Genomic DNA, 18,741 nt, shown 5'->3' with positions numbered 1-18,741 from the left:
CCCAGCTGCCTTCCCCCTTTGCATAGCTCCCAAGGCTTTCTTGACTTGTTCCGGCGTTACTTGTGGGATTTCAAATTCCTCTAGACTATTATCTCTTCCATTATCGTCGGGGGCACCATTGGTACTGTGTAAATCTCTATTGAACTCCTCAGTCACTTGAACTTTCTCATCCATATTAGTAATGATATTGCCGGCTTTGTCTGTTAAGGCGTACATCTGATTCTTGCCTATTACTAGTTTCTTCGTCACTGCTTTTAGGCCTCCTCCGTTCCTGAGAGCATGCTCAATTGTATCCATATTATACTTCCTTATGCCAGCTATATTACGTTTGTTGATTATATTATATTATATTATATTATATTATATTATAATATATTATATGGGACGTCAATTGAGTGGCACTTTCTGGAAGGCGGGCCCGCGCCAACGGTTACGCTGGTACTTTCGACAAGTCATCTGTAAATATCCATGCGCTAGACCCGCCGATTACATTTCAATGATCGCTGAATTTGCTCGCCGCTGTCGTAGTGCTTCGACTGTTACTTGCTTTTCTAGGCGCCAAGTCTTGCAATAAAAAGTTGTTTTCACGAATCACAGCTTTACTTCTGTGTTCTACAACGTCACTACAACACGCGAAATTTGCGGTGTTACGGAGCAACGCCAATAAATCTACATCAATGGTCATTGGTACGTGAGAGCTCTCCGGCTGTACAACAGCCAGCACAAATGACGTGTTTTTGGGGTGCCAATATGGTGTGTTGCCGCATTGCTTCAATGCCAATCGCTTTACCGTCCGCATTCCTTGTGACGTGCGTTCTGCCGGATCTTTTTTTTTTAAGTTCGAGGGTAGATTTAGCAGTGGTTTTTCAATACACTGTGCTTGTGATTGGCTTTTTCATTACAATACATTCACACAGTGTATGCCGAGAGCTGCAGCCGGTTCTTCCATATGTGCCAACTGTTAAGTTTTTCAGTGAAATCGTAGGTGTTGAGGTCCTCCTTTTCTTCCCCTGATGTGAAATTATGAGTCCCAGAAGGCAAATATTTAGGCAACGTTTTCTTTTGTACATTACATCGCTTTAGCAATTTATGTACCCAGCTTGAATGATAAGAGACATTTGCAGAAAAGAAGTCGTCGCTTGTTGTGGCGCTCTCCGGTTCTGTAAATGAGACGGGTGCGACTGTCACTCTGGATACTGCGGACGTGGCACATTGGGTGTAGCAAAAGGGTGTGGCGAAAATTTTCGGTTGATGATGCCTACCTCCTCTAGAAGTAAGATAAGCATGGGTGGACGGGCAGGGTTGATAATATGATGTCAGGGAAGGCTGCTTATAGGCACTGGAACTACACATGTACTGCGCTAGGTTACTGTTCACAAATCTGCCAAATGGAGTGACCTGAACTGCGCTCACTGTGAAGAATTATCCTGGTAGGGCCTGAGCTTGCCAGGTGAGTGATGCAATCGCACGTAATGATGCATAAGAGGTGGGGTAGAAGTACCTTTTGGAATTCATGGGCCTCTTTGATTCGTATTGTTTGCCGTGCGCAACTCGACAACCTTCACCGGTAAGAGCTTTTTGCCATCGAAGACGGGCGCGCAATGTGCGATCAGCGTGCGTTACCATATGCGCTTTCTCATCGATTTCTATCCCTTGATGTCCAGATATCCATTCCAAAACTATCCATCGGTTAGGATGTGAGGAGAGAAGTATTTCGACGAGCGCCAAGGTGAAAATAGAGGGGATTCCCGAGCCCGTCCGTGGTTGTCAGGTCCAATAATAATTCTGTTGGCGGCGTTTGCGGGCTGGGAGATCGCATGCGCAATGGCCTGTGTTTCATTCCCCGACAGCTGACACATTCACGAATGAATATGTAAACAAGCAGGACTCATTTGGTACTGTTGTAACCATCCGTTCCGGTGCATTGACAGCGTGCACATAGTGCGCGGTGTGCAGTGATATATGTTGCACGGGCATACCGGTGCCGTGGTGAATACCGGCGTTCAAGTTTCGGAGTACCGGAAGTACGTCAATCCACGGAATGGAGCCCCACGCTGGAATCGCTGGCGAAATAAACGGACGGTGGCTGTAAATGGACAGTATACATTTCCATATAGATTTTGCTTTGCCGTACATGCCCGCCTGTCTAATAAGAACTCCGAGATTACTTGCACTCGCAAGTATGGCTCGCGACAGAATGGGATTCGTATCGGTTATTTTTCTTCAGGACAGATCGTTTTTGTAGAGATACCGCAACTACAATCTACGTGGGTTATGTCGAACAACGGTGTAAAACCGCCTATAGTCTGATGACAACAATATCCACTCAGCCTGTGTTTTTGCATTACAGACTTGAGCTCACTTAAATTCGCGAAGTACGAATTAACCACACTAGCTACGAATGAGGCTGCTTCGTCGAACTACACAAAATCACAAATTGACTGAAATAATAATTATAAGCGAAATCCTTGAGACTATTTGAGACTGCTAAAAGACTGAGCAACTAACAGCAAACAGCGTGCTGTGTGGCGGCGTCTAAATATTTGTCTCTATTGTGTTTGGGACGAGCTTTTCAATTTCTTGTATCTGGCTGTGCTGCTCTCCATTTTTGTTCGGTGTAATCGCTCCCTGTAAAAAAGGTACATATTAAGACTCGTTAATAAATTCTTCAAAAGTCTTGGAATGATACGCACCTGAACTTTCTCTTCACGACAAAGTGCCATCAGTTTTCTCCAAAACGTGACAGCCCCGCCACAACAAAGATGATATTGCCATTTTACATTCTTCATTTCGCCTGAATCAAAAATCAATTTTTCAAAATATATTAGGCGCTAGAGCGAGGTCTTGAACAATTTTATATAAGGTAGCAAAATATTTGAACGTGCAGTTAAGCAAAAAAAAGTCGTAACATATTTTCCAGCAAAACACGCACAAGATTAAAAAGGTCTCCCAGACGTAGAAGTATGCAGTAGATCGACAGTTTGTGTAAAGCTTATTATTACATGTTATCTTGTCTGCAGAAGCACTCGAATTTAACCAGAAATATGTAGCCATCCAAGAACGGAAAAAAATGAAATAAACTTCACGAAAGGACCGAGTCCTTTGCGATGCATACTATTCCTCTGCTCATGTAAAGCGAAAGCGTACGATGAAAGTCTCTCAAAAAGGTATATCTTACTAGAAAAAAACATTTACTCCATAGGGAAGGTGGGTTTCACTGCGAAATGGTGAGCCTAGCTTTTCACATTTCAGCAGCTTCTTGCGCCCTCTGATTTATGTACCGCAAGCACAACATAAAAACGCGTGATCTCTAACAACGAAGAAGCTAAAGCTGAAACCATCACTAAACCTGCGCGAATAAAAAAAGAAGGTGCTGGGTTAGCTAGCCTCGTCAGTCTGTCTTCCTTCTTTTTTTTCAACAACATGCTCTTCTGGTTGATAAGCGTGATTCCTCCTTCCTTTTAATAGCTCTCCCACCTCAGACACTGCTCACTCGTTCAGGCAGCAATTTCCGCTAATGTTGGTTAGCTCGATTAAAACGAAATGCAACAGTAAAATGAACGGTAGTTGCAGATTCCCATTTTCCATTTGTTGTACTGGTTTTTGTTGCTTCCCGGTGTTCCACCTAGCTCTTCTGTAACCAAGCACTGCAGCATCAAGCTGTAGGATTTTTCACAATTTTAGCATTTTTAGTTACATATAAGCTGTTTGTTTGCTAAAATAATCCGAATGACAAGACCATTGAAGTGAATAGGTAAGAAAAAAATGTAATTTATAAATAAAGAGTTTCATTTACCTGTAACAGCACTCACGGCAACGCCAATTATAAGTGTTGCAAATATAGCAAAAAAGCTAGTCCACAGATAGGACATGCGAAAGAGGACAAATGATTCTTCGAGCCTGCAAAAAAAGAAAATGCAGTGATGCAGGAGCTCCCGTACCTGTCAGTATCAAAATAGAAATCTGGAATACGCAATAACAAACCACGCACACATTCTTGTTGCTATGAGCTTCATCTCAAAACGATGTTACCTACCCGGAAATAATACTAAGTTAAAAATCAAAAGGATGTGCTGCCTAATCATCATGCAATTTCATGAAACTGTTTTCTTTTTCTTCTTTTTTCTTGAACTAGCGCAGTGTTTCGCCAAGTAAATATCCTTAGAATGCATTACTTGCATGCCACCTGTACTGGGCCTTGTCAGCCATTTTCGACGCATTTCAGCCTGGTCAATTTCATGAAAGGAATTGGTGAGCGCATGAAATGAAACGCAACAGTGCCAGCAATTAGAGAAGACGTTGATTACTTGCACATATACTTATTACGCGGAGATTATCATTGCACACATTGCGCGCATAGGACATGCTGTTGTTCCCGACACGTATTTCTTCCTTTTACAGTAAAATGTCCACACAAGTATAAATTAAACTAGGCAGGGAATAAAAGGAAGATGCGCTGCATAACGAGGAGAAATAGTGCCGATTCGGAAAGATGCAATCCTTGCTTTAAAACACACAGCACAACTAAGGTACGTAAGAGCAGCGAACTTACTTTCTGTGAGTGTCGACGAATGTAGCATTTATAGCTGAAACAATGCTGCTTTCATTTCCAGGGCAGCTGTCGAGCGAGGCTGCCATTCTGGGAGGCCTTCGTCCACTCCGAATAATTGTAGTTATGTGACAAAGTTGGTAGATGATCATTGAAAGCGTTGCCACGCCAGCACCCTGCGAGAGCAAAGTTTTGCCTTGCAAAGGTAGCAGGAAGGAATACAGCACAAAAAGAAACCTCAGCACACAGTCACTGTTTCTCCGAAAGGATTCTTAATTATAAATAATGCAGCTTGCACAAAATGGTTGATGCAATGTTCTTTGCCCATTTTCAAGTCTCTGTCTTATTTTGACCCCCTTCGTTTTTCCTGGAAAGATGAAGGGTGTTTGCCTTCTATAATGACGTTGCTTGGCTAAAATCACCTTGAACATCATCCCACAAAGGGTCCGTAGAAGGGCCTGCGATACCGATATTCAAAGTTTTGAAGTGACGACGTCATGTGTTGTGCTGCTCTTAGTAACGCACACCCTTACCTTGACTAAGGCGACAACGCAGGAAAGACTTGGACAAAAGAAACGTAAAACTGGCATCAAGAGCACGGACCTTCGTGTTTACGTTTAAAATTGCGTTTTCAACTTTGTCTGTGACTGTAACAACCAACTTACATGGTGTGAAAAAGACTGTTCGTATCCGGTACCGATTGGCCACTTTCTTAGCACTACGAAACAAACACGGGAATTACGACATTGCATGATGCATACATCTGAAGGAGCTCGTTGCATGTGTCGCCCAAGTACCCTCAGATGCTTTGAAACACATTCACCAGTGCTACAGGAACTATAGTGGAGTGTATGCAGCCTTAACTCAAGCACTAGACCTGACTTGCCCCGATTCTATGCAAACAAATTTTAAAGCGCTGAGAAAAAATATAGCATCACACAAGCCCTTAATGTTAGCCTACTGCATTGGGGTCGTTCAGGGGCAGCGCATCGAACATATATCGTGTCATTCTTGCACGAAATAGCTGTGACACGCCCTTGTGGGGTCCTTAAGGAAATAAAGTGAAGCAAATAAATTAGGCTTCACGGACATTTCAGTGGCAAATGTCATATATATATATATATATATATATATATATATATATGACGTATTTTTTGGCTTTCTCAATCTGTAGGTTCAAGTCTAAACTCATCTAGTACCCAGCTTCCATTTCTTTCTCGTGTTCTTGCACGTTGCTTTGCCTAAATTTATGCAATTTCAGGCTCCATGCGTAAGTAAATTGATCACAAAATTTAGATGACACGTAAACTTCGCCTTTAAAAGTGGAGTACAATAGTATTAAAAGATCCGTGTCCGCTTCTCACGCTTGAGGACAACTGCAGCTCATATGTAAACGTAAGTTTTACCGGAAAACGCTGGCGGCGAAAGGATTCACAAGGGCAAGCTTTCTGGTAAAAACGCGACCTCCTGCGGGGCGAATCTTCTGTGACTGTTTTCTATTTTTGATATTTCAGTCTTAGAAGATTTAACCAAGGTTTCTACTCTGTTCACATTTCCGAATTCCTTGATTTTTCCAGGTTTTCCCTGAGTGCCTTCGCAAAATTCCCTGAGTGATGCAGAACTGTGTTTTATGTCAAGACGGGCTGAAACCATATCACCCGACGCTGTCGCTCTCTAGTAAGCATATGAAAAATAAATAAATAAAAAACCGACCTAATCCAATTTGAATACAAAGGAGTAGTGTTTATGTTATTCAAAAAAAAAGAATAGAATGGAGGGGTTTGTAAAAAGCACAGCAAATAAAATGTCTTAAAAAAATTGGAAATTGAGGCGGACGTTCTCAAATACAAATAAAAAGGAGGTGCATACAGAAGCAAATATTTTCGAATATGAGCTATTTCTATCAGCTGACAGCAAGCTCAATGGTACAAAACCCGAACTTTTTCACAATTGAAATTCTTTTTCAACAGCTCGCAAGTTAAGCTCAACTGTCCTGACATACTCTCAGTCCACGCACGACGCCTCAGTGTTGTTTGACTGCTTTAAACAGTTTGGTTTGGGTGAGGGACACCTGCATCTGTATCTACACCTGCATCTGGACACCTGCACACTGTTTTTTTTTGAGCTCAGGCTCCTTCAAAAAGCGGTCGCATACTTCATTCCCCGTTCATTCCTCAATGCGCCGGTCCTTTTTGTTCTTCTCCTCGTTTCGCTGCGCGTTCGCCCCACGGACCATTTGAAGCATACTCTTGGTCAGGTTACAGTCAACGTCTAATTTTCTGGGCCCCATAGGGGCCACGAAAACATGCAAAAGATCACGCAGTCCGAAAAAATAAATGCATGTCTTTTAGTGCCCTTAAGGGCTCGAATCGACACGCGCACGTCTGAAAAAGATCTGAATGCCTGCCAGTATACATATTAGGCATATCGGTGCTCCTATAGTGACAGGAGAGGGTGGGTGCAGGCGTGTAAAACTAAGGAAGGCATACTGTGTCCCACCCCTTCATTACGCTTGTTAAGCTTCACCGCAATACTTTGCTAATGCTTCACCGCGTTACAAAACTGTAGTGAGAAAAAACCAACTTTCGAGAACAAGCATTATGCAATGCGCCGTGCTTTCCGAGCTTCAAAGCCAAAATTATTGCTGATAGCGGAGAAATGAAGAAACACAGCATCGAACGGCAAGAACCTTAATGGCGAACGTTGAAGCGGCTAGGCCTAGCGTTGCCGCAGTGGTGGCTAAGACTGCCAGCGCATCTGTGTGCGAGAGCGCTGGTTCGACGCGGCGAGGTAATCAAAATGGCAGCGGTGGTGGGTTTGGTTAATGCTGTTTTCGACCTGCAGTCACGGCAAAACGTCCGGAAAATCGGACGGCAAAGAATTGTGAGTCCGAAATTTCAGACATTCTTATATATTGACTATACGAGGTACGTGGTGGGGCCGCGAAGCCGTCCGAATTATCGTGAGGGAAATCTGGAAAGTCGGTCGTTGACTGTACACTGGCAACTCCTCCAGACAACGACAGGGCGTCAAAGACGACTCGTTACGATTGCTGTGTGTTACTCCATCCAGCATTACCGTGACTTTCGACCCTTTCAATAAAATGACAGCTAATTTTCCCTTATAAAGGCCCAAATTCCCTGAGTTTTCCCTGAGTTTTTTGCAGACTACTCAAAATTCCTGAGAATTCGCGGTTTTCCCGGTTGGCAGACACCCTGTTTAACATAAAAGGAACGCGCTGTCGGTGTTTTCTTTTTTGGCTTTTTTGTGGGCTGCCATTCTCAAAATTTCGAAAGATAACTTTGTAAAGAATTGAAGACAAGGCATAAGGAACTTTTTGTTTGAATAACAACTTTAGTGCCGTGCAGAATATGAGTCGTTCGGGATGATTACCTCGGGCGCGGAGGCTGTCACCGGCACCTACGCCGACAGCGCTTGCCTGCGAGGAGGGGCCCTTAAGGCTGTCACGTTAAAACTAAAAGCATCACCATGGTAGCACTTACCTTTGAGTGAACAAATGGAAACAAAACAGCCAGCAGACATAATCCTACAAATGGTGCTGTGATGCCATTGTAAACCATCAAGAAAGCCTGCAGAGAGAATGAAGTTACCAGAACAAAATTGACAGTTGAAATGTTGAAAATAATGAACATCAAGGTTCCTTTTTAATTTTGACCTTTCACATTTTACAAGCTGGTACACGAAGTAAGCATCACCAAGGCACATCATTATTGAAACTTCAGTGCCTAAACAATTTTTTTTTCTTGCCCGTCGACCCTGGACAAGCAATATGTATATGGTGTCACCACTATAGTAAGCCAAGCCGTCAAAAGAAATAAAAAGTAACAAAACATTGTTTACAACTAACTCTTGAGGTCTGAGCCAGAGAAAGGCTGCCGTAGCTGTATGTTCAGTTTGTCCGTGAGGAATCGGACGAACCACGTCAACAGGATATTCTATCACATCTCGATCGTGCAACGAGCTCGAAGGTGACAACGCCTCCGAGAGCTTTGATATAGAGCGCGGAGCTCTGAGTGAACAAGACAAAGGTGTCCCGAGCGCTCGGTTCCCGCTAGGCGAATGTAAAAACAAATTATGGGGTTTTATGTGCCAAAACCACTACCTGATTATGAGACACGCTAGTGGGGACTCCGGAAATTTGGACGACGTGGGGTTTTGTAATATGCACCTATATGTAAGCAAACGGGTGTTTTCGCATTTCACCCCCATTGAAATGCGGTCGCCGTGGCCGCAATTCGACCCCGCGCCCTAGTGTTTAGCAGCCCAACACCATAGCCACTAAGCAACCACGGTGTGTGTAGCCGAGCGTAATCGCGCGGTGAGTGAGCTCTACCTTACATTATACTTTGGGGTCTTACGTGCTAAAACCCTAATCTAATTATGAGGCACGCAGTGCTCTACAACGCTCGAAAGCGACCTGTGGAAGGTCCCAATACTTTGATGCTGCACCCACGGTGAAATACCAAAAACATAATCAAAATTGTGAGCCAAATATGGTTTTGGGCGAACTTGTGTTAGAAAGTCAAGCAACAGTCAAATCCTAACAGCAGCAATCGAGGCTTCCGTAGACGATTCTAATATCATGGCTAAGGTCTGCCCGATATTTATAAACCTGTCAAATTATACATTCAAAACTGTTGTGGGCTAGAGAATGTACAACTGTGGGCAAAAGTATTGTGTTGCGTAGTTGTTCGGAAACGCACACTACACAGTCATGAAGTTGTATACTGTACAATCGGCCTGCAGGGGAACCTACCCACAAAATTTTCCCAACCAGCCGTCGCTGCGGGGATGGCGATATTCGCAGAAGTGACCCTGGAACTCTCCCCAGCCCGCTGCGGCGACTCACTCTGTAAGGACAACAATGCGCCTCGTCAACAGCCCATTGGCGTCATCATGTCTAGACGCGGTCGGCGGACCAAGTATTGTTAGGAATTCGCCGTCACCATGACGGTTTGTTTGGAGCGGGAGAACTCCTGGAAGAAGATGTCGCGAGCCGCAGAAGCCGTCACAATCGATGGACAGACGCGGCGGCCACTGGCTGCAGGGCCAATCCTGGGATCAAGAGGCGTTTGTTCGGGACAAGACCCCTGTCGGCGAGAACCCTCTCACCTTGGTGTGTTCAGTGAAACCTGTGAGGAAGTTAGTGTGTAAACCCTCCCCCTCAAAGGCTGGTCGGCTACGATGACTTTCGACGCTCCCATTGGTCGAAGGTTGAACGGCCATTTGCCCTCACCTAGGGAAGTAGGGAGGACAGAGTGTTTTAAGGAGCCGGTGCGTGGCTGATTTGTGTGTATTCTCTTTCAGTCGTGCTAGACTGATGAACTGTAATGTTCTCATGTAGATACTGTAAATAAATCCTATATTCCTCGTTCTCGATGAGAACGAGTCCTTCCCTTCAACAACGTCCTCAGAGTGGGTGAGTTGTACGACGGCATGGCCCAGCTGTCATCTATTTCATGCCCGACCTCAATCCTTACAATACAAAGAGATTTGCCATTGCCGACTTCCTAATCCAGTTCTCGATTCCTTTATGCCCACGTGCAGATACGTAAGTAAATTCTCATTTACGCGGAAGCCGTGCAATACATACTTCTGCTCAGGACTGTAAAATCACTGACTAGCACCAGTTAGCTCAAGTTTTCTGCTATTGCTGTACAATGCTGTTGTATGCCGCTTCCGGCTTCACTGATCGCACCTCCTCCCCACGAATCCACAACAACGCACACAAAGTTTCTAATTCAGAAATTTCGACCTAAGTGAAAGCGATAACCAAAACGGTGCAACACTTAGTAAAGCGAGAGTCAGGAAAGGTAAAGGAACGATGGATAGGAACTGGAAAGTATTTCTTTATATCCTTGGCTATCATGCGGCCACTTCATGGAATTCATGCAGGGCACGCCACAATGTTGTAGGATTTTGGTTTGGAAGTACTCCCACATCCACCATAAAGTTCTGACATAATTTCCTGCGACTCTCTTTTCTTTTGACCAGTTAGGCAACTCCTAGGAGGTCTGCATTTTCGCATTGACGATAAGGTCAAACAAGCTGTCTGTTCATGTCAGCAAAGCAAAGAGAAATCTTTCTACGGTGAAGGCATCAATGCGCTCCCGAAATGCTGGGATACTTATGTTATCTTCAAGAGGCATTGCCTAAAGCAACCAGACCACTTCCACATGTCTAAAGAATTACGTTTCGTAATCTTGAGGGATAAAACTACGTGCTTGACTTTAGCATCCGTTAAAAATTCGCTCCTTGAAGCATGACTTAGGTTATTTTAGTGAGCTTTCTCTCAATACGCCGTCTTCCATTTTTGGTTTATACAAGTAAGGCAACACACACCCGCAGGGATTTCTTCGTCGAGTTCCGTTTCAAGTATTTCTAAAAGAGATGGCTTTTCTAAAGTCATTGCGGCAGATGTTTGTCGTCGTCAGCTGGCGCTTTGCACAAGGGGATGTGTGAAACGATCAGAGTTGTTTTATTGCCCATGGTGTGCGTATGTTTTCTCTTTAATTCCTAACGCAGAGTAACAGTCCTATATCCATCGAAGATAAACAGTCGATACATAATGTGATAAAACAGGCTTTCCCAGTTCGGAAATATTGTAGAAATATGCGTGCAACATCCCCAACGTCTTCTAGAGAATGCGCAAAGCGACCCGAAAGTAGAGGAAACTTTTTGAAGGCGAAACATTGCCATCCATTGCCATTGAAGCACTAAGCTGCAAAGAAACCTCCCAAGCAGCTTCTTCGAAAGGAAACTTAGTTGTTGGAGTAAAATTCGCCATGAGTTCGGAATTAGGGATAAATTTTTCTTGAACCGCAAAGTTGTGATCGTGGGAAACCAGTTGAGTTTCCTGCGTAGGTTTGTGTTACAGTCTGGTGGATTACAGTTTCTTTCTTTTCATGTAACTTCTTCGCACATGTTAACGCAAATGTTTTGTTAAGTCAATCATCAGGCCAAATTAACTTTAAATGCTCATTGTGAAAAGTGTTCTTTAGGAAGTAGTGATTATCCATTGCAAACAAATAAAGGAGTTTGACTTTTATAAGGGTTGTAAACGCTATATGAAGGAATCAAAGAATGTGTTCGCCTTTTAGACGTTCATCAACACGGTAACGGTAGGGTCACACGTGCAGAAAAAGTGAAAGATGCCATAATCAGAAAAAGAAAAACAACTCCAATGGTCTAAGAGAAATGTGTCTGGAGCACTTACCCTCGTCACAGAGCCCATATGTGCGCAGAGCATGCTGTAGATTGTCATTAGAATGCCCAAAACTAAAGCTGAAATAAAGTAAGACGTTTCGCTAGTTAGCCATTATGAGGTGGTTATTTGGCCATAGATTTTACTGAAAATTTTAATTTTACTATGATGTAGCTGCCTTATTGAAATGAGTATGGCTACAGTGGGCATTCTGGGTTCTAAAATTGCGCAAGATTTCTCCCAATGAAAACATGCTGACATCAAATATGTTATATCTCTGTCGTGCTTTGGTATTCGGTCCTTTTTAATAGCAAATAATGGCAAAAGACCAAGACGAATAAAAAGTGAAGAGAAGCGTTACCTAATGCTTACCGAGAAGACAAGGTTGCAAGTAGTCTTGCAACTACTCTCTGTAGTAGTGTTGAAACTACTCTCTGACTTCGATTGTGTACGAATAAAGTTCACCGGAGAGTGTTTTTTTAAGTACACAAGCTAGGTTTGCCAAGGTCATGGCTCCTTGCAATAGTTTTCACGCGGAAAATGTATGCCCCTTCATTCTAATCATTGGCGGGGAAGTCAGAGAGAAAGTGAAAGCCCTTTAATTGAAATGTGGTGAATTCTTTGAGAGCGTATTTATCCGCCTAATGCCAAGGCTGTCAAATTGAGAACATGTCTGTAGACGGCACTGCATAGTTGACCACGCCATTGTGAGCGCGTATACAGAATCGGGACCTTCTAGCCGTGTTGGAAAACGCAATTCAAAGGAAACATATATTTAGTCAATCGGAACGTCTGCTGCCATCTCCCTCATAAAGTAATGAACGATGGTTGCATGCTTGCTTCCTAGATGGCGCCATTTAGATCGTGTTTACGTACGTATCCTTGTGTACGAGGATACGTACGTGTCCCTCGCCAGGTAGAAAAGTGCCATTAAGAAAGGCATTTTTCAGTGATCAGAATATTTTCCGTCATGCCTCGGAAAAATATTGTCACCGTGGCTTAGATGCTTCTTTTCTAGATTGCGCCACTTGGATATTGGAGAGAGCAAGATGTGGAGTACGCGGTGCGGAACGCGCCTTCAGACACAGAATATTGTGGGCGTGGGAATTCTTCATCTTGGTGCAAATTGTGCCAAAGTCTCAAGTATTCCGAGAACTGGCGAAAGACCTTTGGCAGACACTAAAATTGCGTTCTTTTCTGGAACAGAGTGAGGACTCTGACAATGAATACGCGTTGGAGCTCTGACAGCGGTGGTAACGACAGGAGACGAGAACGACATGAGAGAGCCAGTCACAGCGAGCGGGAATTCAAAAGAATAGCAAGGCAGTGCAGCCGAAGCATTCGGTTTGTTTTTCAATGTCATGGGATGGACAGTGATGTTCGCATGCTGCTTCAAGATTTTCACACGAAAACGAGCTTCTCAAGGTAAAACGAATGTAACACAATGTTAAACGACCAATTATACTTTTCCCTTTTCTCGTTTTTCTTTGTTTAAAATAATTTTCGAATTAAGCTGCCCAAGCCGTAGTAGTTCTTGAATACACATTAATAATATTGAAAACGTCGAGTCTATCGCTCCCTATCGGTTTGTGGCAACACTTTCACTTTATCTAGTATTGGGCACGGCAAAATGAAACTGCTCGCACGACATGACAGTTACATGCATAGCTGCTACATTGGCTACATTAACCTAAGTTCCCTTTTTGTCATGCCACACATATTAGCTTTTATATGCGAAGAAAGGGGTTTCTGTACAACGTCGTTAGCAAGCTAGGCTTCTTTTTTTCAGCAATAGAAAAAAAAGGTGAATAAAGAAAGTACACCTCTGGAACAGTGGCCTACTCTAATTACGTATTCCATTTGGTTTCCCCATTTCTATTTCTGTACTGTGACGTGTTACCGCGACCCTCTAATTTTTTTCTTCCCATTAGTTTTACTTAAATTAGCGTTAAAGGGAGCGTCTTGTTTCTGCATGAATAAGTGTTTGTTAACTCGAACGCCTGTTTAACATACATGAATGCAACTACATTTACATAAAACATTCACAGTTGTTTTCAGGGCATTCAGGGATGTTTAAGCAGGCATGTTTAAGGAGTTAAGCGGTTAAGCCAAAAAGAATTTTACAAAAGAATAAAAACAACGCCTCACGATTTGTTAAAGCACTAACCTTGCTCAAGATATTTTGCAGACAAAAAACATGGAGAAAGCTCTTGAGAAGACAGCGCGATCATCACAACATTGACATTTGGATTTGCATCGAAAAAAAATGAGAAAAGAACGTTGACAATAAGCATAAGCATGCAGATAGAACATCATTTATTGATGTCGTTTATTGATTGAAAGGCTTACCGAGCTCACAAAATTCTACCAAAGCAGGTTTCGTCAAAAGAGAAAAAAAGTCGCAGTTTCGCTTTAAAGACGTAGCATCAATAATTGCAACAGCAAATTAGTCGACACGTAGCTATACGCAGTAAGGATAGTAGCATCGGCAGTATACATTTGTGAGCATACATACGGTCACGTGTACTTGTCTTTGTCGGACGGCGCGTTTCAATATGCTAACTAAATTAACAAGCACGCTGTCACGTGCGCACAAGCAAACATGAACACATTTTACTCGATGACCACGGAAACTCGCTGCCAAAACACTGAGGGATGTGGCGCGGCAGAATCAACCAGCGAATTGACCTTCACGCTGCGTGTCACATCAACGCCAACAAAGCCCCAAAAAAGCCGCGCATCCTTACTCTGCCACAGGATCGCTGCGCGCGACGGAAGACGACGCGCTTCGTCCCCGCTTCTCTCACTTGCGTTAGCGAGATTGTGGCGCGAGGGCCAGATCACCCTCGTGCGCTTTCACTCGCGAATCCAAAAAACGGTGCGCTGCGAGGATTTTACCTCCTCGGAATTTGTACTGAACCTCACAGCGACGGCGAGGCCGAAAGCAGAAATACGCCTATAGAGTGTCCATATATTGCAATAAATATGGAATGATGGACACGACAGCGGTGCACATCGCCCTACAGATCTTTACAGCAGTTCACCAACGGCATAGAGAACGACAAGGCTTGCATGCTCTATCCTCAAGCTACACAACGCAGCAAGGCGTGGAATCGCATCTGCGCTCCTTTTCGGTATTTCCATTTGGAATTTAATTGCCGCGCACCTTCGTGTTCTGCTTTGGTATGTAGACGCTGTGCTATACAGTGCGCCTAAGCACTCATTTGCAGGATGACTCGTGCTGTTACGCTGTACTGGATGCCGTAGTGCCTGTAAGTAGCTTAGTCCACAATAATTAGGAACGCCTGCAAAAGAAAACCCGTGCCTGGACCGCCAGCGACAGAGAACACGCGCGGCAACCTATGCGCGAAAATTCGATACGTGCGGCGACGAGCGACAGTAAACTGCACACGGAAGAAGGCAGCTACGACTGTCAACTTGCAGGTGACGTCAGTCCTGCGTTTTCACATGAGATGCGTGTGCGATCCCACTCGCAAAATATTTGGTCACGGGATCATAGCGTAAATCAAACACGAGCGAAGCAACCGCAGTGCCCCTTTTCTTTTGCGTGTATGAAGCTTTATCAGCTTCGACAAACAGAATAGTACAGCCAGTATTCGTTTTGCGGCAAAGCCTTTTCGATTGAGACACGTTTTCTTTGCGAACCCAACGAATCAGTGGGATTGCAATGCAATGCAAGGTAGTTCCAAAGGCTTCAGTTGACAATTTGAGAGCGTATAAGCAAATGTACATAAAGGATTTAAATCGGGTCAAAAGCGCACATTGCCACGAGCAAAGGCTCGGCGAAGATTTTGGTTTCAACGCAGTACGCTTCTTGAGGCTGCCGTATAGGAATGGATAGAAAAGGGTGCAAGAACCAGCTGTCATGGCGTTGTTTATACGTTGGGACTCAGTGACGTTGAGTATTCATTAAGCGCTGGGCGATGAAGGCTTCTGTTGCATTTTTAGACTCCTAAAAGGCCCCACGCCCACTACAGATGGCGGGCGCTGCCAGTGTTGCCAGAGCACTATGCCTTTGGAGCATTTCCTATGCCACAATTAACAAGCTAAGAGCAGGAAGGCGGAACAATGGCAAAATGCCAAATAGTTTTACTATCGAGATAGTCGTATCTACAGTTGAGACGAAGGCGAAGGTGCAGAACTAAATAGGCAGGAGCTTGTCAATTAAGCCAATGTCTGAAGAATGACAGAGGAAAATTTAAAGCGTAGCGTTGATATGAAAGAGAACGCATAGTTCCTAGGATGGCAAAATGCCAAATTGTTTTACTATCGAGATAGTCGTATCTACAGTTGAGGCGAAGGCGAAGTTGCAGAACTAAATAGGCAGGAGCTTGTCAATTAAGCCAATGTCTGAAGAATGACAGAGGAAAATTTAAAGCGTAACGTTGATATGAAGGAGAACGCATAGTTCCTAGGATGGCCTTCTAGATTACGAAGTATCCCGTTCTTATATTTTGTTACCTGCTAGTCCATGTGTTTCTTAGTAAGCAGAGCCTATCCTGAAAGCATATGCATCTCTTTAAGCCGGAGATACGAACAGAGGGGCTTTAGCGCTTTCTAAAGCACAACACTTATTACAATAAGGACCGATTGTCAGTGAAAGATGCAGCGTGGCGGCAAAGTTGATTGACTCAAGGTGACGACGAAGCCAATGTGGCAATACTCAAATGAAGAAACTGTTACACTTACCTGTGCCACGTGTAATCCACAGCACGTGGTTCTCAGCATTCTTGTATCGAGGTGCAATGACGTCCACGTGCAAAATAGCAGCTTGGGAATTCACTGTCGAGGACACGGTACTTCAATTGAAGAAAGGAGAAAGAAAATGAACGAAGTAGACGCATTGTAAATAGGCATAGTGATTTTGGTGTCATTATATACAGAATTAAAAATTCTTCCCTGCCACTGTTCAGCAAGACTTTGATAGACATAACTCGTGTGGAAACGTGTGGTTGTAAGTACTCAATGTAAGAACACAAAAGCTTATACGTCAAACTCGGAGAATCTTTTGAAGTTATGGATTACCGGTGGGCTTCGTAAAAGCGCCATTGACGAACAAGAGACGCTACCAAAAGAACTGAAGAAATTTTTAAAGAACTATTGTTGATTCATTGTCTCGATAGGTTCCTTATTGTTCTCAACAGATAATGCAAAAGTAGCAGCTGTCTTTTTTTTTTCAGAGGATGTAGCGGGCTATTCAAGTCATGTTCTGAAATTTTTATGCTATGACAGCATAGGTGGTTGTTGTTTGTGCGATGGCCGATAGCCTAAATAATTAAGTTACGTATGCTTCGAAAAGCTGAACCACCTACGTCGAACAGCCAGTATTCTTAAAATGCCTGCAATATGTCTAACAGTTCTCCGCAATAAACGTGTATTAATATAACTAGATACAAGAAAATAACTAGAAGCGTGTGAATGTCTTCCCGCCTGCCACAAAGGGGCCAGTAGTGATCAGTAATATAATAAATAACACAATAAAATAATATGTATACACTTGCCTAAAATGGAAGTATGAAAATAATTTGATATGGCTAGCCAACTGTTGTCCTGTCTTTCAGAATGAGCAGATCTGCCTTCTTTCACAGCCATTGTTTTGAATATTCAGAATTATGCGTCTCAGTGAGATACCACTTAGCGATGCAATGTGTTGCTGCAATTACTTCAGTTATATGAAGCCACTTGATTGGTATAGCGTTTAGTTACAAATTACTATAATGCTTATTTTGTTATGACTGATATTGTTATAGATTCTTACAAAATTGTTGTGGTAATTTCATGCACTGTAGTAGCGAATTACTGTGCCTGTAGATTGCTGCACTTTCTTTAAAACGAATCTGCGCTCATAGAAAAATAATAGTTTTGTTGGCTTGAACAATGGAATCAATATTATTAAGCCTCAATATTGATAGTAAGGGTGTTATTGAAAGAAGACAAAAATGCAAGTTTGCACTATGTTGCCTGCAGAAATAGAATATAGCGTATATAACTAAATTTCCCCACATGTACAGGCAGAGTAACAGCAAGTTCTTGGCTAAGACAAAATTTACACAAATTGTAGACAAGACACTTGTGTTTCAGTACCTTGTTGCAGCGCTCACGATACCAGCTAGAAATAATCCAGAAAATCCAGGAATGTCCATCAGGTATGTGTTGATATAGTACGGCACAATCTGCAAATTAACAAAAATAGAATAAGGATTACCTAAAGCACCACCAGAATCGGGAGAGCAGTTTTAGTATTTTTGCGCGAATTTTCGCCGTAAAGTGCGAAGTTTTTTTTTCTCTATTCAAGGACGCTAACGCGATATGTTAAGACAAACAAAATATTGAGGTTCGGCTTCTAAAATAACGAATTGGTAATTCTTAGCGAGAACAGATGTTTTCTACGCGATAAAATGACGTACCTGACAAGTCATAGTGGTGCAATCTGTTGTAGACTAAGGTACGTCTGATCTGTGGTCAGCAGCAGTGAGGTAGGTCACGCGCTGATTAAGTCTATTCGTTCGTTTTGGTGCAGGCGGTTCATATTGAGAAGCAGCAGCTGGGACTTCGGCGGCTATTTTTTACGCAACAAAGTGAGATATTGGCACACGGAAGACAATGATATTCATCTAGGCAAAAAAATATACCCATGTAGGAGCACTAAATATTATCCACCAACATCCCTTACGGTGTGAGACAGCCACCGACATCGTTGGGCGGCAATCACTTTTTACTTGCAAGGACGCAGCATTCATTTGTGTGAATGAATGTAAATGTATTGAAGTGATGAACAAGGGCATAAAGCGGGATGCCTTTAGAGTCAACCTTCACACAGGGGAGTAAAGGTAAGGGGTCATGTCCCTTTGTCTAAACGTTAGCCTATACTTCCATTAAGCTGTTAGTTAATTATCAATCTTCTACTTATTCGTTTGTTTTGCATGAAGTGTATCGATTAATGCAT

General features: G+C 43.1%; 1 protein-coding gene across 2 annotated transcripts in view; it reads right to left on the bottom strand.

The window, feature by feature from the left end:
* Positions 1–959: 959 nt before the first annotated feature.
* Positions 960–18,741, bottom strand: part of LOC142584929 (sodium-coupled monocarboxylate transporter 1-like) — a 101,435-nt gene continuing 83,653 nt past the window's right edge. For both annotated transcript variants that reach the window (XM_075695282.1, XM_075695281.1), the window contains 8 exons: positions 17,880–17,968; positions 16,485–16,594; positions 11,787–11,854; positions 8,053–8,139; positions 4,553–4,725; positions 3,797–3,900; positions 2,694–2,794; positions 960–2,628 (listed from right to left, as the gene is read on the bottom strand). In XM_075695282.1, the coding sequence (XP_075551397.1) occupies positions 2,536–2,628; positions 2,694–2,794; positions 3,797–3,900; positions 4,553–4,725; positions 8,053–8,139; positions 11,787–11,854; positions 16,485–16,594; positions 17,880–17,968 (825 nt within the window). In that variant the 3' untranslated portion in view covers positions 960–2,535. The remainder of the gene's footprint in view (positions 2,629–2,693; positions 2,795–3,796; positions 3,901–4,552; positions 4,726–8,052; positions 8,140–11,786; positions 11,855–16,484; positions 16,595–17,879; positions 17,969–18,741) is intronic.

The sequence above is a fragment of the Dermacentor variabilis genome, chromosome 6 (genome assembly GCF_050947875.1).
Source record: "Dermacentor variabilis isolate Ectoservices chromosome 6, ASM5094787v1, whole genome shotgun sequence".
In the NCBI taxonomy this organism is placed as follows: domain Eukaryota; kingdom Metazoa; phylum Arthropoda; class Arachnida; order Ixodida; family Ixodidae; genus Dermacentor; species Dermacentor variabilis.
Note: the sequence above shows the minus strand (reverse complement) of the source record. Positions and strands in the feature narration are given on the sequence as shown.